Raw genomic sequence first — 18,999 nt, 5'->3', positions numbered from 1 at the left:
ACAAATCTAAAGGGATATGTCAATATGTAAATAACTTTTAAATTAAGGCATAATTTATTTTAATAATTTATTTTTTAATTCACATATTTTTTAAAACATTTTTAATGCAAATCTTTCAAAGTGAACACTCAAACGTTTGTATACAAAAAAAAAGATAGTTAAATTAAATTCAATTCTTACATCTACATTATTAAATTTAAAAAATTAATTTAATAAAATAAATTAATATTATTGTTAATGACTTAAATATTTTCGCAAAAATATATATAACATTTTTACATATTTTATTTATTTTTTTATATTAATTAATATACAAAACTTATTTATGGCACAATTAATGCTAATAGTAAAACAAATGTTGTCAGTAATAAATAAAAAGAAAGAAAGATAAAGAAAGAGTTTAGAAAAAATATGTTAACAATTAATTTTTTTAATCTACATAATAACAATATAAAATATAAAAAAAAAAAAAATAAAAACAAAACATTAATCTATTATTAAGTACAGAGGAAGAAACAACAACAGAATATTTGGTTGTTTTTATTTGTAGACTTCCTAGCTCATGTTTTTTCTGTTTCTCATTAAAATTGAGAAACATCTGCTTTCGACTGTATTTTATATGTTTTTTGCGCATTTGCAGAACACGGCACATTGGTACTGGAATTATCACAAGAGTTTTAAATCCATTCACAGGATCAACTCAAAAAAATGCTGTCTTCAAGACTTTGAAAGCCCTACAGACTTGTAGTTGCTTGCAGTTTCAAATACCTTGCTCCGTGCTCTGGATCTGCCAAATGAGCAATTCTTTCCGAAGCTGCATAGCATGTTGTTGCGGTGGGAGTACTTGGACGACTATTACTTCTTATCCGGGTTGCACCCCAGATCAAGACAAATATACTTGTGACTAAGATACCAAGACCAAGTCCAGGCAGGAAGCTTTTGTTCAAGCTATCGATAAAGTTATAAGCTCGAACATTTTCTCCATTTGGATATTCGGACCTCGAATATTTTCGCCCTGCAGAAAGTGGACTTTGGTCATCGTTGCCACTGATCTCATCACTGTGTGTTGAAACTCGATCAAAGTTAGATATATCAGAAGCGTAGATCGGTCTTCGATTGAGTGAAGTTGTTGGTGGTCGAATTTCGAAATTCGAATTTGGATTGCTCAATTGAAGTTTGGTAATGTTTGAACAACCAATAACGACTTCGGACTTTGGATTGTCTTCCTGCACTAGGACAAGACAAAAACGATAGCTAGAAAAATAAAACAAAATGGATTAAAAGTGATTCAAAAGAAAAGTTGAAGAATGTAATACCTTTCACCGATTTCTAAGATTGAACTTTCAGGAACTATTACGCTGACTGTATTTTGACCGTTGATGATTTTGCTTTCACAATGGATCTACAAATAAAAATATAAAAAGTTTAAATAAATAAAATGAATAACTTATTTGAATTTCACAACTAAAATATCCTTTAACATTTGTTACATGACTCTGAACTTCATAATTCAATTTCAAGGTTTTCCTCTAATAATTATTATTATTATTATTTTTCTTTTTTTTTTATTGATTTTAAAAAATAATTACACACATAATTCATAATGGTGTTTGACATGTGTGTAGTGTGTTTAATAAAAAAGCACACATTATTGTTAGACAAAGCTTGGAAAGAGGTTATTTTACGTACCAGGTGAATATTTTTTGACTCCAAGTTTCTTTATTATTTCTCCTATTCAACTAGTAAAATAAAATAATCGTATGTGTTTCAGTTTTACTAAAAGACATCACGCAATATCATTGTCGTGACAAAATGAATTAATATTCTATTTAAGAATTCAGTTGGAAGGAGAATAACTTTTTCATACAGCCCCCAAAAAGTTTACTGTGGCTTAATGTGCGATAAATTGGTTATATGACAAGGCAGACAACTAAATTTTGAAAGTTTCTTGGATTTAAAGAAAAATTATATATTTAATGGAAATGATAAATGTTTTATTAGAAAACATCTAATAGTAAGTTAATTTGAGGTTCACACACAATAACTTAAAAAATCGGTCACTGTGGTGTATACGTACTTTTTTTACAATTTTTACTTTTCGTTTGCAGTGTGTTTGCATAGATATTTTTTCTTGCATTTTGGTCATCAGTTGAAAAATAATTGAGTCCTACTTATCAATTTTTATGTGTTACAGTATGATTCGCATAAGATGAAAATAAAACTGAAGTGTGTAAGTTGAGTTGAGAAAAGAGAAAAAAGAAAACGATACTATAGCTTCTTATCAGTTTTTTTTTTTTTAATCTAAAGTTGTTTAGAGTTCCTTGAGATGCGTCTTGGACCGAGAGGGCCCAAAGTAGAATTTGTGGCGTGAATAATAGCAAAAATGTATAAAAAGATTGGTATTTTTGAAAGGCCTTTTAAACTGCTTTTAGAAGACATAGAAATCTTGCAGTCCGTAGTTAGGGAATTTGGAAATTAAACTGCAATAATGATGCAGTATCTTAAATAAAAGGAGTGCCACAAATTCAATACTAACCGATTGTTACTATATTTATTGTATTTTAAAAAGTTAAAAAAAAAAAAAAAATAATGAAAAGGAGCTATTTTTTTGAGGAGAAACAATTTTTTCTTTTTTTAGAAAAAAAAGAATGAAAAATAAAATCAAACGATTTAACCGCTACTATATTTTATTATTCCCAAATTTGATAAGGAACCGGTTTCAGAAAACAAATATAAAGTTGAGTAACTTAAAAAAATTATTAGGGAACCCAACCGAATTGCTTCAATTTTTATTATCTTTTATTCAAACGTCAGTATAATTATTTAATAAATAATGAATTTCGTAAGGGCACCTTTCATACCATTGATTTTATCGGACTTATCGCGGATTTCCCTTTTTCCAAAAAAAAATACCATTTCACATAAAATATTTGTATAGACTGCTTGGATTCTTAGTTTCTATTATAAGTGATACATTTTTACCAATTTTTATTGGTGTAACAGTTTTTTCCCACTTTTTGTGGTACTAGTTCGGAATTTCATCATTAAAAAAAAAAAAAACACCCTTTCACTCTAAATAATTTTGTACACTTTATAAATTCCTAATTCTAATACCAAACAAAACTTTTCACCAAGTTTTAAAAATTAATAAAATATAAGTCAGCTGTTATTATTCCTTTCTCACACATAACTCAACCCATCAAAAAAACACTCTCACCATACAAAATTTTAAGAACTTTTCGAATCCTTTGTCCCTGCTTTATCTAAAACCTTCATCTCGAATTTTATTAGTGTTGGATGTTTCTCACATGGGTTTCCGTTGAGGTAAAAAAACAAGCACCCTTGTTTTTAATCGGCGATAACATTTCTTAGAGCAATTGCATTGAGTTTATTTTTATGTCATTAGATTCAGCATCAAAAAATACCTTAAAAACATATGTCGTGATGATATTGCACAAACAATTTTGTTTAATATATTTTTGACCTTCACCCCCTCGCTCTTGTCCGCGAAAAAAACACACAGACTTTTTTATCCTTGGTTCTTATCCCAAAAGCAAACTTTTTGCCAAGTTTCATGAGTGTAACAATTGTTTTTTTTTATTTCTTGATTGTATTTACCTACTATTTTACTTCTACTAATATTGGTATTTTCTTTTCTGAATTCAAATAACAATAAATATGGCCAAAATTTTTTTAAAAATAAACCCATATTTTTATTACGAAAAATTTTTACAAAAAAAATTTGAAATTTTTTACTGTTCAAAATAAAGTTTTTAGTTGTTTTAACGCTTCTTTGTTAAAACTGAGAAATAAAAAAGAAAGTGCTTCTATAACAGATACTTTTAATAACAGTTACATAGGTAAGTAATGCAAAAATGTCAAAAATGATGAAAACATGCAAGTTACCACAAATTGCATGAACTTTCCAAATAATTAGTTTTTGAAATTTATTTACCATTTTCGTAAAACATACATTTTGCTACAAACATTTGTTGCACTAATTTCAAAATATATTTGTATTTCAATTTTTCGCTTTAGGGAAATGCTTTTGAAAGCTATAGTTTTCGAAAGTATTAGGAACAGTAAAATATGATTTCTGAATTCGAAAAAAACTTACCGGTGATTTATCAATCAGAATTTCGTTGATATTTTCTTCTTTGTAAACGAAAATTGCATCGCACATGTAATCATCTTGACTGAGGTTCAGAATCCATTGCAAAATAAGTCCATAATCAGCTGAATAATGAAGTTCCAATAAAGATATCTAAAATTTTAGAAAAAAGATTAATGAAAAATATTGTACATCAAATATTTCATACAAAACTTAATACCTTCTCACTTAGATCCCTGATATTCGTCGAGTTATTCTGTCTTGAGAGAGCTTCAAGTTGCTCTAAGATATTGGCATTATCCTTTTCAATATTATCCATATCACAGTGCAATGACTCAACTGGAACCTGAATCAAAGGAGCTCCCTCTAATCTCGGTGGGGTAACACAAGTTGGACTAATCAAATCTTGTGATGGTAATTTGGCAACTTGAAGCCATTCAGCAAATGGTCGAATTGTACAATCACATGAAAGTGGATTCTCTTGAAGAGATAAGCTCTTCAATTCCTTAGCTCCATCAAATGCGTTTTTAGCAACAATTGATATATCATTTCCTGATAGACGTAGCTCATTCAAAGATGGCAGTGGTGCAATCAAATCCGATGTTAAAGCTCTCAAGAAGTTATGAGTAATATCAAGAACTTTTAAACGGGCCAAATGCTGTAGTGAAGAACTTGATATAGCAACAATTCCATTATAACTCAAGTCTAAGTTTTCTAGAGCCCCAAGTCCGTAAAAAGCATGATCTTGCAGAACATCAATTTGATTGTGTCGAAGTGACAGACTAGTTAAGTGGCTGAAATTTTGTAAAGCTTTATTCTGAATGCTTTTGATTAGGTTTTTGTCTAGGTTGAGAGACTCGAGATTCCGAAGAGCCGGTATTGTAGACGCTGATAGTGGTCCATTTATTGAATTTGAACTGAGATCTAATTGACTGAAGAAGAAAAAGAGATTTAAATTACTTTTTAATATTCGGAAAAAAAAGCTTACCGAAGGTTATAACACTGACTAAGCGATCGCAAGCTCGAAGGAAAATCTCCCAGCCGATTGCCTCCAAGCTTTAAAACTTCAAGTCTTTTAGCATTTGTGAAAGACCTTACAGAAATGCTGGATATTTGGTTATTGCTTAATTCAAGATAAATGAGGTTTTGTAAGCTGGCAAAGTCAGCAGTTCCAAGAGCTTTTATCTTATTATTTGACAAATCAAGTCGTTCCAAAGATGTCAAATGGGTAATGGAGTTCCAGGGAACACTAAGAAGAGCGTTACTTGGCAAACCTGTTAAAATTTGAAACATTAAGAAAAGACAAATCTTGTGAGTTTGAAACAGCTTTTACCTAAAGCTTGAAGTGGTGTCTTCAGGCCCAAAAAAGCTGACTTGTGGACTCTTTTAATTTCACCAGATGATATCACCAAACCATGCAAGGATATGTTTTCAAAAATTTTAGCATCACTCAAAAAGCTCACATTCCTTAGTGAACAATCAAGCAACGAGATGGGATATGGGGATGCCCTAAGGCTCTCCGATAGGACCTATACATTTTAAGTTAAAAAATATTTCTTCTTCTGTTTTTAGAAAAACTCACCGAAAGTCCATGAAGATCACCATTGCATCTTAAAGTATGTGGCAAATCACAGCCACATTCCAAACTCCTGGAACTTGTAATGTTCGGACATTTCCAATCTTCTGCATCTTGGCCAATTGGAATTGAGTCTATTTCGACTCTTCGTTTCTTTGGTGAGCTTTTTTGGAAAAACTTAACCGAACTCTTTGGTGTAGATGTTGTTGTTGTAGTTGTTGTTGTGGTTGTTGATGTAGAAGTTGAAGGTGACGTTGCACTTTCATCAAAACTTATTAATGTTGCATTACTCTCAATGTCATCTTCAATAGCCTGTACAGTTATCAATGAATTCAATAGAATCAGACATGCAACAACTATCCTAAGGTTTCTGTAATGAAAAAGAAGAAAAAAAAAAAATGGTTTGTAAAAAAAGCTGTTTTTTTGGGTCAAGTGATATTGTATGTATAGTTTAGTTAGTTTTAAAAGTTGCACATCGTGTTGAATGCGTTACGCATTATTTGATTAGGCAGTGTCGCGAATGCAATTGTTAAATTACTCAAACAATTTGCCATTTAAAGCATACGCTCTAATCAAACAATAAGATTTATATCTTTCAATCTCGACATGGTGTCTAAGCTAAAAGTTTCTATAGATGAAATTTGTAAGAGCTATATTTGTGGATTACTGAGTGTGTTAGAGGTTGAGAGGGGTGGTAATTTTAGTTGATATGACTCTGATTTATGTAGGTGATTGCCGGCATTTGACCTATTATTCAAATCATATGATATAACACGGTATGCGACATAGCTTTGAATTAAATGTGGAAAATGAGTAAATAAGTTAATTAATTTTGTCATAATCATGTGAAAATTCTGAGAATGTGATATGATTTTCGTTTGTTGTGTAATAAAGTTGGAACACAATAAACGTTTGATAGGAATAAAACTATGAAAACTTAGAGTTTTGAGACATGAAAGGGCTTTGACAAATTGAAAATTGGATTTGCACTTCTGTCCTTCCAACTTTGCTATGCAATTTCGTTTTTTCAACGGCTAAAGCTTTTAAACTGAAACTATGTTGTTTTTAATTCTATTCTTATTAAAAACAAGCTCAGATAAAAAGTAAACTATAATTTTTCAAACAAATCTTTCTTAATGCAGATTGGTTTTACTGAATTTTAAAAGCAATAAATTTAAAATTACTTTAAACTGATTTTTACTGGCTTATTCCTTCTTTTAAGGTAATTTGATACATATAAAAGTAAACAAACCTCCTTTAACGGAATCAACGGATGGAAGAATCCTCAGGACTTTTTTGTTATTGCAAACCACCCTTTTATAAGCATTTATGATCTCGATGACAAGGGGATCCATAAAGCTTAAAAAGACCTTGCTCTAATGTTTCACTCGGTGCATTTGGAAGACATTTTTAAAAATTAATTAAAGTGTATTTTTTTTTTCAAAAATTTACAAAAAAAATACTATAGTTTTTTTGAACCTTTGTACCTCTAAAGAGGCGTTTTTTCACTTTTTATCACCCAATCCACTTTCCCTCCACTTTTTAAAAATTATTGTCAAAAAATCCCTTTTTTTTTGATATTTTGGTTCCTCTCTTACATAATTTTATTATGTTCGTTTGATTACAAAAATTGACATATTTTTGAAAATCAAGGAAAATGTGACCTATACCACTTTCAATTATAACGACTCAATTGTAAAAAAAAAAAATACGTTACTGTTGTTTAGTGCTGATTTGATTTTTATAAGGTTATTTTTTGATAAATTTTGTGTTCTTTTTTGAAGAAATTATGCACAGGCAATGTTTATATATAATATTGTGTTTTTAAAATTGTACGAACATAATACAATTTTAATTTTAAGAAATTGAGTTAAAAGGTTTGTGTTGCGGTTCGGAAAAGGCGCAAATGAGGTATTTCGTGTGACTGTCGTACTTAACTTATTCTATTTTCACATTTTTTTATTTGGGGCCTCTTTTAAAAAAGTTATTTTTCCTATTTTCGTGAAATTTTTTTGATAAATTATAGAAAATCATCAAACTAATATCAAATTTCATAAACAAAGACTAAAAGCACTTTTATCAAAAATCTTTTTAAATTTTATCAGGCCCTTAAAGGGAAATTTTAGGGAAATTTTTGTTAAAATAAGGTTCTCCTCACATCCCTGGAAAAAAATTGTTTTTTTCTTTCTAATAAGCGAAATGTGTGAGAAATAATGAGAGAGCATTATGTGTTGAAAAAATGCCAAGAAATGTTTCTCCATTTCGATATGCGAACAAAATAAAAAAGTTAAAACAAAATAGGTTTCTTTATTTTAAAAATTAATGCTGATAAAAAAAAACACACATAAGACGGCCAAACAAAAACTCAACAACTGATCCTCTTTTGGAAAGTTGGAACATACTTTTTTTCTATTCACTTCTTTACTGCAGCTGATTATCTGATGACATTTCAATGACACTTTAATGATGCAAAAATGGGCATTTAGTTTATAAAGGTGTTTAAAAGCTTGCTAAATCTAAATGTGATTGGTGAAACCAAAAAATCCCGTTTTAAGGTATAAAAGCCTGTTTAATGTTTAAAAATCCGTCGTGAAATCGGACATAAGACCTATTAGCCTGTTCAGAAGAAATTTTTTTGATGAAAAAAAAGGTTTCAAAGTCATGTTGAATGTTTGAGTAACAATTCTTTAAAATGCAACTTGCAACAGCTTGTGGAATACAGAATTTAATGCTAGAGATTTTTTGAAAAAAAATTTAAATGTAATATTTCTAAGGACAAAAGAAACGTGAGAAATGTAAATTTTTTTAAAGTTTTGTTTAAAAGCGAATTAGGTTATGTATGCTATCGTTAGAGACGGTTTCTAAAAATATACCTTTTTATAAATTAAAATTTTTCGAAAAAATTGTTATGCCATTTACAAAAAAACCATCACTTAAAAATGAAATTTTTATAACATTCACCAACTTAAAAAAAGAAAAAGAATTGATTTTAAAAATATATTTTTGAACTATTAAAAAAAATAACCAAAAATGTAGTTTTTGAAAGTTTTACTATTACTCTTCTTTGAAGGCTGCGTATCAAAACACATATATCCATTTACTCTGAAGGTAGTTAGAGACTGATTTTTTTCGCATTTAAGATTGTAACCCATGTGGAATTACCAACAGCATTAGACTTTAAAAAATTCAAATTTTTAATATCGACTTTAAATTGTGAATAAATTGAAGCTAAGACAAATTTTTCTTAATTTTAATATTTTGGTATACAATTTTGTTTGCCTTATAAAACTCAAAATAGTTTTTGTTTTTCTTAAATTTTCAGCATTCTTCTGTTATCTTAAATTTTCCATTTTAAATGTTTTTCTTTCCATTGCATGGTATTTTTAAATTGTAGTACATTTAAAATGGAAATGATAAGTATGCAAAATTATTAAATCTTCTGCATCGTGGGGTGTAGATATTATTAATTTGATCAGTAAACATCGTCATTCATAATCGTATATTGCGCATTATATACTGCAAATCACAAGATTAAGTACACATTTGAAGGGAATAATCATGAAACTTGTCATCAGTTTAAAAAAGAATCGAATTAATTGATGTGAATAAAAAAAGGATAATTGGTCACACTACAAGTATCAAAATTAAAATCTTGAAGTGAAAGTTTTTTTTTAAATTATTTATTTGTTTGATTGGTTAAAACTAGTCTCAAGCACATAAGGATTGTCCATTTCGGATTCAAACTAGGTATTTCATTTGAATGGTGGAGAAAAAACTGTCAGACCGGAGAACTCTTAACTTATTTTAAATGTTTATACGATTCCAGATCTTTTACTCTAGTTGTAAAATAAATTGTTCTTAATCATGTGATGCGCAGTGTAACTACATAATTCTATCACAAGCAACATATAGTTCTGTAACATCCTAACGCATCAATCCGAGTCTTTAAAAGGCCCACATTTCTATTTTTTGCAATTAGTGTTTTGAAAAGTATCTCGCCGCAAAGAGCTCGCATTATTATTTACATAAAAGAAAATAATAAAAATATAAATAAATCTTGCGAATTGTTGACGAGATAAAAATCATTTACGGTTTAGAGTGTAGTTTGTTGGTGTGAAGTGATAATATAGCAGTGGCATTTTGATAGTGCTAAGTTAATTATCAGTCGGGGTAGGTTTTTACTTTTGACATATTGACATTAAAATATAGGTATTGCATGAATTATATTAAAAATGCTGTAGTGAATTTATTTAAATATGCAAAAATGATTAAAATTTAATTCCAATATAATGTACGACTACATTGTGATAGACAATAATGATCGTTTTTGATTGGAATCGTGCCAACATTTTGAAATTAAATGAATATTATAATAGGACAACAAAAATCTTGATAGATTAAAAGAACAAAATATAGGTACGTTAAAATTACTTAAAAATTGAAATTGAAATGGTCAATAAACAAAAAATGTGAGCAATATTTAAATAAATCTGAAAATATTAAGGCGAATAACTGTGAATAGGGAATAATTAGTTTATGTACATCGCAAAATATTCAATACAAGAGTAAAATACAAAAATCAACAGGTTAAAGGTTACAGAGAGTTCAATAATTGTGGGCTGAATAAGAAATTTGGAAATGCAGAAAAAATCGACTATAACGTGATATGTAATAAATACAATATATTACAGTAAGAAAGTTGTCAGAGAAATTTTTTGTATAATCTCAAACTATAAATCTATTTTCTTAAAAATCAATTAACATAGACCGGCTGACTGTTGATGAAACCAATTGCAAATTGTTGTATCAAAGTTTTGAAAGTATGGCATGCTATCTGCCAGGCCATACCTATCCTATCCGAAGGTTTTTTTAATTGCAGACTCAAAGATCTTTTTGAGTCTTACTGGACTATTATCTTGGTGTTTTCAGTAGGGATACCACGTCTTTTCTTAGAAAATATCATGTTTTCGATATTTCCCAGCCTTTCAAGTCAATAGGTGTAACGTGTAACTGATAAGTTTTATAATTTCGATTATAAAATGCAATGTATTTAAATTTTTATACCAACCAATCATCAAATTTCTTCGCTTGCCAGAAGTGCTTAAAAAAGTTTAGCAATAATTCAACGTAAATTAGTGGTCCCCCCCCTGAATACGGAAAATTTTAAGTTTTTATCACAGATTTGTCAGTCTGTCTGTATGTCGGTCTGTATAAAGAGCTACAGCCTAAGGGCCAATTTATTGCGCCTCCATTCAGTGGCGTACGTTGAGTCGCCGGGGCCCCGGGGTAAGACTGAATTTTGGGGCCCCTTTGATATTTGGGGGCCCCTTAGTTACAAAAAAAAAATTACGTATACGCCATACGTTTTTTTTTTGTATGGCTTATTTATTTTTAGGTTTATTTTAATGTTTTAATATGTTCGTAATGTACTTTGCCATACTTACTTAAAATGTCTCTCATAAAAGTAGTAAGCACTTGTACTAGGGGCCCCCAAAATTAAATATTTAGAGACCCCTAAAATAAAATTTTTTTAGCTAAGAATTGATAGTTCTTGGGGCCTCTGTTCTGAAGTAATAAATACATATTTTATTTTCCATCATCGCACATATTTTTTTTTATTTTTGGGCCTCTGAAAAATTATTTTTAGAGCCTCAAAATTAAGTGCTTAGAGGCCCCTTAAATATAATATCATTTTTTTGGAGCCAAGAATTAATGGGTATTGGGGGCTTTGTTCTGAAGTAATATTCGGAATGCCACCAACAACGTAATGTTTTTATTTTGGGCCCTGATGTATTTATGTTGGGGCCCCTGAATTTATATTTAATTTTCCATTTGATTGTTTTGAACCACTTTTGAGGATCTTCAAATAATATTTTTGTATTATTTGTGGTGGCAAAGATTTTTCAAGTAATATTTTTTGGGGCCCTAAGATAAAATTATAATTTTTCTTTTAAATAAGCAGTTTATTTTTTTGGAGCCCCTGGGGTAAACTTTTTTTAAAATCAATATACATATATTGTGTGGCTACCAATGCATTATACATTACACTGAATGACATAATTTGTCTCCCTGGTTACTTCGTAACTCAATTTATGCTAACAGTTTTCTTCTCTGCATTGTCTCCAGTGGGGGCTCTGGGGTCGGTCGGGGGCCCCGGGGCAACGCCCCGCTTGCCCCAAGGGAGTGTACGCCCCTGCCTCCATTAAATGTTTATATTTATCGCTTTAGTTAACGGCCTTGTTAAACTATTGACGCCTTTAAGTATACATCATTAAAAATTCATTTAATTCACTCTTCTTTAGTTAAAGTACTTACTTTTAATGGAAACTTTAAATTTAAAACTCTGTTAAAAATATCCTAGGGATTTTTTATTTTTTTTTTGAAAAATAATCTGTCAAAAGCTACAATTTTGTCAAATCAAATAGATTTGAATTTGAAGTAAAACCATAAAAACTATGGCCCGTAAGTATTTTGCAGATGAAAACGCCAGGCGAAAATGCTCGAGAACCTACAATTGAAGCTATGAGAAGAAGAAGGAGTTAAGTGAAATTTTTTCCAGCGGTGAGCTTTAGATCTCTTCTTCTCATGGCGTCAATTGCAATGTTTTGAGATGCTTATATTATGCAGCACCTGATTAGTTTTGAAGTGGAGAATGTAATCTAGTAGATCTAGTACTATCTGTGCGAAGTAGACAAGAAATGCATTAATTTCTTTGACTTTTGTGTCTATTAAAAATCTTAAATGAAGTTTTGTCTCTACCCATAGATAACAATGATAGAATTTCTGGCGAGCCACAGTCATTTTATATAATGTGTAACTTATTTATGGTACAAATGCATATGTGTATTGTATACCTTCAAAAAAATTCTAGTCTGGACTTTTATTCATAATTGTGATGTTTTTTTTTTTATTTCTTTAGCTCATTTGACATTTTTCAAATAAAATAATAACTAAACAATAAATGAAATGACATTTGACACTAATGGAGAGTGAATAAATAGAAATTCTTTTTAAAACCTCCATTTACTCTAAAAATCCCTCTTAAAAGGTCGAATTTGGTGTTTTAACTAAAACGACTTTTAAATTTAATGCTCAATTAGTTAATGATGCCAAACTTCAAAAAAATCCTTAAAAGAGTCTGAATTAAACAAAATTGGTTTTTAATTTTAAAATTCCCTTTAATGGCGATTTAAGTTTAATGGAGAGTCAATAAATTGGGCCTAAATGGTTAAAGCCGATCCACTTCAAACTTGGTATGTAGCAGTTTTTGGATACCGTACCGAGGATTTTCTGGAATTATTTTTTTGGCCCAAAAACAATGCTAGAAATATTGCAAACATTAAATTTTCTCAAAAACGGCTAATACGATTTTGATAAAAAAATGCAGTTATTAGTTTTGAGACAACGACCTATCCTTTGATCAAAAAAGTTTTTTTTTTTTTTTAATTAGGGGTTCAATTTCAACGAATTTTCGTATCCAAAAATATTTATATTGTCAAAATATATGTAAATCAAAAATAAAATTTTGAAAAAAAAAATAGTTTTTGAATTTTTAAGAACACTTTTTTTTTGTTTTTTAAAAAATCTATTTATCGAAAACGGGACATTGAATTTTTTTTTATATTTTGGTTTTAGATGCTAAATAATAATTGCCATGGGCGGGTTATTTGGTGGAGTAAAGTGAAGTTTATTTAAATATGTTTTAAGGGAAAATCAGACAGTCCAGGTGTTTTGGTTTCGAAATAAAAAATAAAAATCAAGTTTTAGATCGAATAAAATTATGGTGTTTGTGTAAAATCGAGAAAAAATTAAAAATCGTAGAACCTAGTTAAAAAATAAAGAAAACTACGAAAAAACTATAATAAAAATATGATACGAGGGGAAAAGAGCCTAAAAATGAAAAGAAAAGCGCACTATCCTTTGGTTGGTATTCGATTCTTCCGTATTAAAATCTTAAATTAAATCTTTCCCTGCAAGTACTCTTAGTCTTTAAACTGTAGAAAGATTGATAAGAAGTGCTCAAACCTAGATCGCATATCGAAAATAGGTCGCATTGTTTCACTGAAAATTCATGCAAGCTCATTCTCAAAATGACTTTTTCAAAGTTTAGTGATTTATTCGGACTCTTTAGTTAGACTTTTCCACAGGATAAAGGGCTATTCACACCGTCAGTACAGTTTTACTGTAGAAAAACGAGTAAAATCTAGCACTTGTGTACTAGTCTTTCTACTCTTCGGACCTTTAACTTGTTGGAAAAGGTCGGAAACGTCTTGTTCGTGAATTCTATGAGTGAAGATAATAATTTTCGAATAAAATATAATCAAAAAATCCAATAAAAGAAGCCTGAAGAAAGTAAACTTAAATTACATGAAAAAGTTTTACTACCCGAAAACTAATGGAGTTTTTGAGATAGTTGTTAATCAAAAACTTTTTTTTTTAAATTACAAATTCAGTTAAATTAAATCAATATTATCGATAGAAACTATTTTACATTAACAGTTAAGTCGTTTACGTCTCATTTTCCCAAATAAGACAAGAGAACCTATTCTATTGACCGATGAAAAAACGTCTATATTGGGAGCATTGGAATAAACTGTATTAATTTTTTGTTTCGATAGTTTTGAGTTAGCTTTTTTTTTATAAATAAGTTAGAAAAAGGGATATCTTTGAATATGAATCATTAAAAAGGGTTTTCCTTCTATTTTTGTAGGCGCAAAATTCAATTCTTTATTGTTTATAGGGTGAACCTATTCTATTGACCGGCAGTGTAAGTCTTAGACATTTTAGTTATTTGTATTCTAAGAGCAAGTACGCACTACTAAATTTAATTTTTATGTTTTGTTTCAGATTCAACAGCTTGTAAACCTCAAGCAAAAAAAAAAAACAACAACAACAACAAAATGTCTTCAAATCAAATTATAACTTTAGCGATAATAGTTTTCCTTTCATCACACGCAAGTTTGCAAGTTGAAGGAAAAATTTTTACTCGATGTCAATTAGCCAAGGAATTAGTAAGACACGACTTCCCACGGAGTTATTTATCAAATTGTAAGTATCCATCGTTATCATTTATTCAAAAATCTTCACCAATCAAACAAACCTTTTTTTTAAAGGGGTTTGTTTAATTGAACACGAAAGCGGTCGAAGTACTTCAAAAGTAATGCAACAACCAAATACAAGTGTTAGTTATGGATTATTTCAGGTAAATTTATTTAATACAAAAACCACAATTTCTTAATTGAATTTAGTAATCGATGTAAATTGTTTTTTTTTTTGTTGTTGTTTTTTTTTAGGTCAACAGCAAGAACTGGTGCCGCAAGGGTCGCAAAGGTGGCATTTGTAATATGAAATGTGAAGGTAAATATTATAGTCTGAGGGGTAACATTTGCAGAAGGTGTATACAAAAACCGTTAACAGTAAATTACAACAATCCTAACTGAATTAAAATGATCAAAATCAATATTTTTTTAAGAATATTTAAAAATAAAAAAAAGACTTCTCGGGAGTTCTTCAACTCCTTTATTTTGAACAAAAACAAACAAATTATTTTGTTCTTCTATTAAATACGGCCCTACGTCTGATGTTGAACACATCGTGCTCCAAATTTAGTTTCAACTCTCAAATATTTTTTTTTTTTTTTCAAAAATTCTCAATACACAAACCATCCTAGACTATCATAATTTATAACGTGGTCGTTCGCTAGTTATAAATTTAAAACCAATAAAATATTATTAAAATCAAGAAGTGGGTGGCTCAAGTCAATTCTTTTGTTTTGTTTTATTTTATTTTTTTGATTTTATTTAAAAGACCAAAATCTGTAGGTAACTCAACCCACGATGGAATATTGATATGTTTTTTTTGTTTTTGTTTTTTTATAGATTTCCTCAACGACGACATTCTTGATGACTCTAGATGTGCGAAGCAGATCTTCAATCGTCATGGCTTTCAGGCTTGGCCTGGTTGGGTTAGCAAATGTCGTGGGCGAAATCTTCCCGACATCTCAAGATGTTGAATTTAAAAATAAAAACAAAAAAAAAAAAACAAGAAATACAACTAAAAAAAAAACAATTATGTATTTGAACTGCCAAAGAGAAATATGACACTAACAAAAAAAAAAAAATAAAAATAATAAACAGCAAGGTTCGATAATTTTTACTACGTTTGCGGTGTGTGGATGTAAAAAACCCAACACATTTTTGATTTTATTAGAAAAGCTTTAACTTTTTTTTTTTGTTAAGTTTTTAAAACAATTATTTTTATACCTACATTTACAAAGTTTTGTATAGAAGTTCTTTTTTATGTAGTTTTGGACTAATCAGCTCATACATAGTTTTATGAGAAATTCTTGTTTAAATATTCAAAATTGTTTTATATAATTCAAATAAATAAAAATTGTGAATTTAAAATTTGATGATTTATTAATTAAAGAGAATTATTTATGTATAAGATTTAATATTTGGAACTGCAATACCAATAAAATTGAAAAGTGATATGATAGGGAAAACCTATCAACATATATGGAAAGTGTTATACAGGGTGTCCCACAGTCACCGCCCCAAATGAAAACCATGGGTTCCTGAGGTCATTTTAAGTCGAAAAACTTAAGAGGTAATTTTCTCGTTTTCGTCCCGTTTTCGAGTTACCACAGTTTTTATGATTTTTGCTCTCTTGTCCTTTAACTGGCCTTATCTTTGCCAAACTACGTCTGATTTGAAAGATTTTTTTTACAGCCAATCAAGAATTTATTACAGTTTTAGTTTGTCTGAAAACTTTTTTTTCTGCAGACAACCGTTTCTCCACAATTTTGCATCAAACACAATTTTCTTCGTTTTTTAAGTTGTTTTTTACACTTTCATATCATTTAAGTCAAAAAAACACGTTAATGAGTATTAATTTTGTGTGCTTTTTATTAAAGCCCAGTTTATTTTCATAAAAAAAATAAGTTTTATTTCATAAAAAAGGCTACTGAAAGTAATTAAAAAAAATAAACAAACTGAGTGAATTAAAAAAAAAAAATAATTTTTAAATAAAAAAATTAATTTAAATAGACTAAAAACTTTTTCTGAGCTATTGTGGTTAAGAAAAGAACAAATAGATGAAGCTCAGAAAAAGTTTTTAATGCATTTAAATTAATTTTTTATTCAAAAATTATTTTTTTTTAATTCACTCAGTTTGTTTATTTTTTTTAATTACTTTCAGTAGCCTTTTTTATGAAATAAAACTTATTTTTTTTATGAAAATAAACTGGGCTTTAATAAAAAGCACACAAAATTAATACTCATTAACGTGTTTTTTTGACTTAAATGATATGAAAGTGTAAAAAACAACTTAAAAAACGAAGAAAATTGTGTTTGATGCAAAATTGTGGAGAAACGGTTGTCTGCAGAAAAAAAAGTTTTCAGACAAACTAAAACTGTAATAAATTCTTGATTGGCTGTAAAAAAAATCTTTCAAATCAGACGTAGTTTGGCAAAGATAAGGCCAGTTAAAGGACAAGAGAGCAAAAATCATAAAAACTGTGGTAACTCGAAAACGGGACGAAAACGAGAAAATTACCTCTTAAGTTTTTCGACTTAAAATGACCTCAGGAACCCATGGTTTTCATTTGGGGCGGTGACTGTGGGACACCCTGTATAGATGATATTGATTTATTTTTTGTAAAAATATTATAACATATTCGTATAAATAAATATTTTATTATATTTCTTGTGTAGTTTTAAGATATACCAAATATATTTATAAGATACAAAATCGAATTTATTATTAAATAAACTAAAAAAAGATACAGTTGTGTTTATTTAACTTTTAACAAATGTACTTGTTTATAAAAACAAATTATGATAAGTAGTACAAAGTACACATTTTTTTTTAAGAAAATGCGTTTTTGAAAAGCATTTTTTCTTCTGATTATAAGAGATTTTTCTTAAATCTGCCCAAAATTTTGTTTTAAAAGAAAATAAGAATATTTATTTAGATTTTAAAACAAAAAATAACAAAAACATATTTTAAATTTGTAACCTTTAAGCAGTTTTAAAACTATTGAGATTTTTTTTTAAATTTTATCAATTTTTATTAAACAAAAATTCGCTTCGAATTTTCCTAAATTGTTAACTTCTTCGTTTAAATATTAAAATATAAATTAAAAAAGTCAGTTAATTTTAAGGAAATAAGATGCTTTTTTATAATCAGAAGAAAAAAATATTTTAAAATGCTGCATTTTCATTATAAAATTATGTCAAACAGACTGCAATCCTGGGTCGTATCTAATTACTCTTATGGTTCAAATAACCTATGTATTAGTCAAGTATTTTGAATTTAAACAGCTTTGTGGTTAAGCTAGTATTTTGTTATTATTTTTTTCCTAAATGTTGGTTTCAAAACTGAATACTCAAAATTCTTTATGACTAGGCATAAATGACCACAAGTTTTCAAAATACACAAAAACAATACTGCTTTTCTAAGCAATAAGGGCTGGAGCACTAAAACTCCAGAATTGAGTTACAGGCATATTTGGCAACCTGAAACATTACGGTCATTCCTCAGTAACGGAGGGGAATTATTTACACTTGATATGCAGTCTATTTGGCTGAAAAGGCAATCATTTTTCTTGAAACTTGGTGAGTCGTTAGAGCTTATCATAAAGTTGACGTCCAAGAAGTTTCACGAAAAAACTAAACAAAGGTAACGAAAATATTCACAGACAAAGACGGTAACAGAGATGACACGTACGGTCTTCTCCGTTACCGGCTTTAATTGTGAATAACTTGGCATCAATTGGTTGGGTTTTCGTTAAATACATTTTTGACACCAACTTTAATGATGAGCCCTAACGACTCACCAAGTTTCCAGAAAACAGATTGCTTTTCATCCAAGTAAACTGGATAACAAGCGTAAACATGACCTCTTCGTTACTTTGGAATGGCCGATTACCTCTTTTATATGTTCACTAAAAACAGCTCATTTTTAATTTCAAAGAGCTCAAAACTACGAGCTTAATTTTAGATCCCGCACAAAATTCTTTCCAAAATATCGGAATTTACTTTTTTAAGTGAAAACTTCTTTAGTATCGTAGTGATTTGAAACAAGATGAAACGAAAACGCGACACGACTTCAACTTGTTAAAACTTTTTTGTTTTAATAGATAGATGAATGAAATTTGTACTGTAGATAGGTAATTAAATGAATTATAATTGTACAAAATTTCAATTAATTTCATATTCAAAATTTGGAGATAACGGTAAAGAGATGTTCTTTTCCAACACACGTTATATCTTTTGATCTAGTGCACATATAAATTTGATTTAACTTTAAT

The 18,999-nt window shown here is 29.1% G+C and overlaps 2 protein-coding genes across 2 annotated transcripts in view; one reads left to right on the top strand and one right to left on the bottom strand.

Moving 5' to 3' along the window:
* Positions 1-469: 469 nt before the first annotated feature.
* Positions 470-18,999, bottom strand: part of LOC129907171 (uncharacterized) — an 87,663-nt gene continuing 69,133 nt past the window's right edge. The window contains exons 2-8 of the mRNA XM_055983260.1: positions 5,694-6,057; positions 5,445-5,640; positions 5,100-5,385; positions 4,332-5,043; positions 4,118-4,264; positions 1,317-1,402; positions 470-1,254 (exon numbers count right to left, since the gene is read on the bottom strand). Coding sequence (XP_055839235.1) covers positions 735-1,254; positions 1,317-1,402; positions 4,118-4,264; positions 4,332-5,043; positions 5,100-5,385; positions 5,445-5,640; positions 5,694-6,057 — 2,311 coding nt within the window. The 3' untranslated portion in view covers positions 470-734. The remainder of the gene's footprint in view (positions 1,255-1,316; positions 1,403-4,117; positions 4,265-4,331; positions 5,044-5,099; positions 5,386-5,444; positions 5,641-5,693; positions 6,058-18,999) is intronic.
* Positions 9,658-16,216, top strand: LOC129907199 (lysozyme). The gene is made up of 5 exons (XM_055983297.1): positions 9,658-9,857; positions 14,535-14,735; positions 14,801-14,889; positions 14,981-15,044; positions 15,566-16,216. Exons 2-5 carry the CDS (start codon positions 14,588-14,590, stop codon positions 15,697-15,699), a joined length of 435 nt encoding a protein of 144 aa, XP_055839272.1. The 5' UTR covers positions 9,658-9,857; positions 14,535-14,587; the 3' UTR covers positions 15,700-16,216.

The sequence above is a fragment of the Episyrphus balteatus genome, chromosome 1 (genome assembly GCF_945859705.1).
Source record: "Episyrphus balteatus chromosome 1, idEpiBalt1.1, whole genome shotgun sequence".
NCBI classification, from domain to species: domain Eukaryota; kingdom Metazoa; phylum Arthropoda; class Insecta; order Diptera; family Syrphidae; genus Episyrphus; species Episyrphus balteatus.
This window is presented reverse-complemented; position numbering and strand designations above follow the sequence as displayed.

Excerpts from the sequence above, each read along its gene's own strand:
- LOC129907199 (XM_055983297.1), top strand. The coding sequence starts at position 14,588 with ATGTCTTCAAATCAAATTATAACTTTAGCGATAATAGTTTTCCTTTCA. Across the intron at positions 14,736-14,800 it reads ACGGAGTTATTTATCAAATT|GGGTTTGTTTAATTGAACAC; the intron begins GTAAGTATCCAT and ends TTTTTTTTAAAG. Across the intron at positions 15,045-15,565 it reads TTGTAATATGAAATGTGAAG|ATTTCCTCAACGACGACATT; the intron begins GTAAATATTATA and ends GTTTTTTTATAG.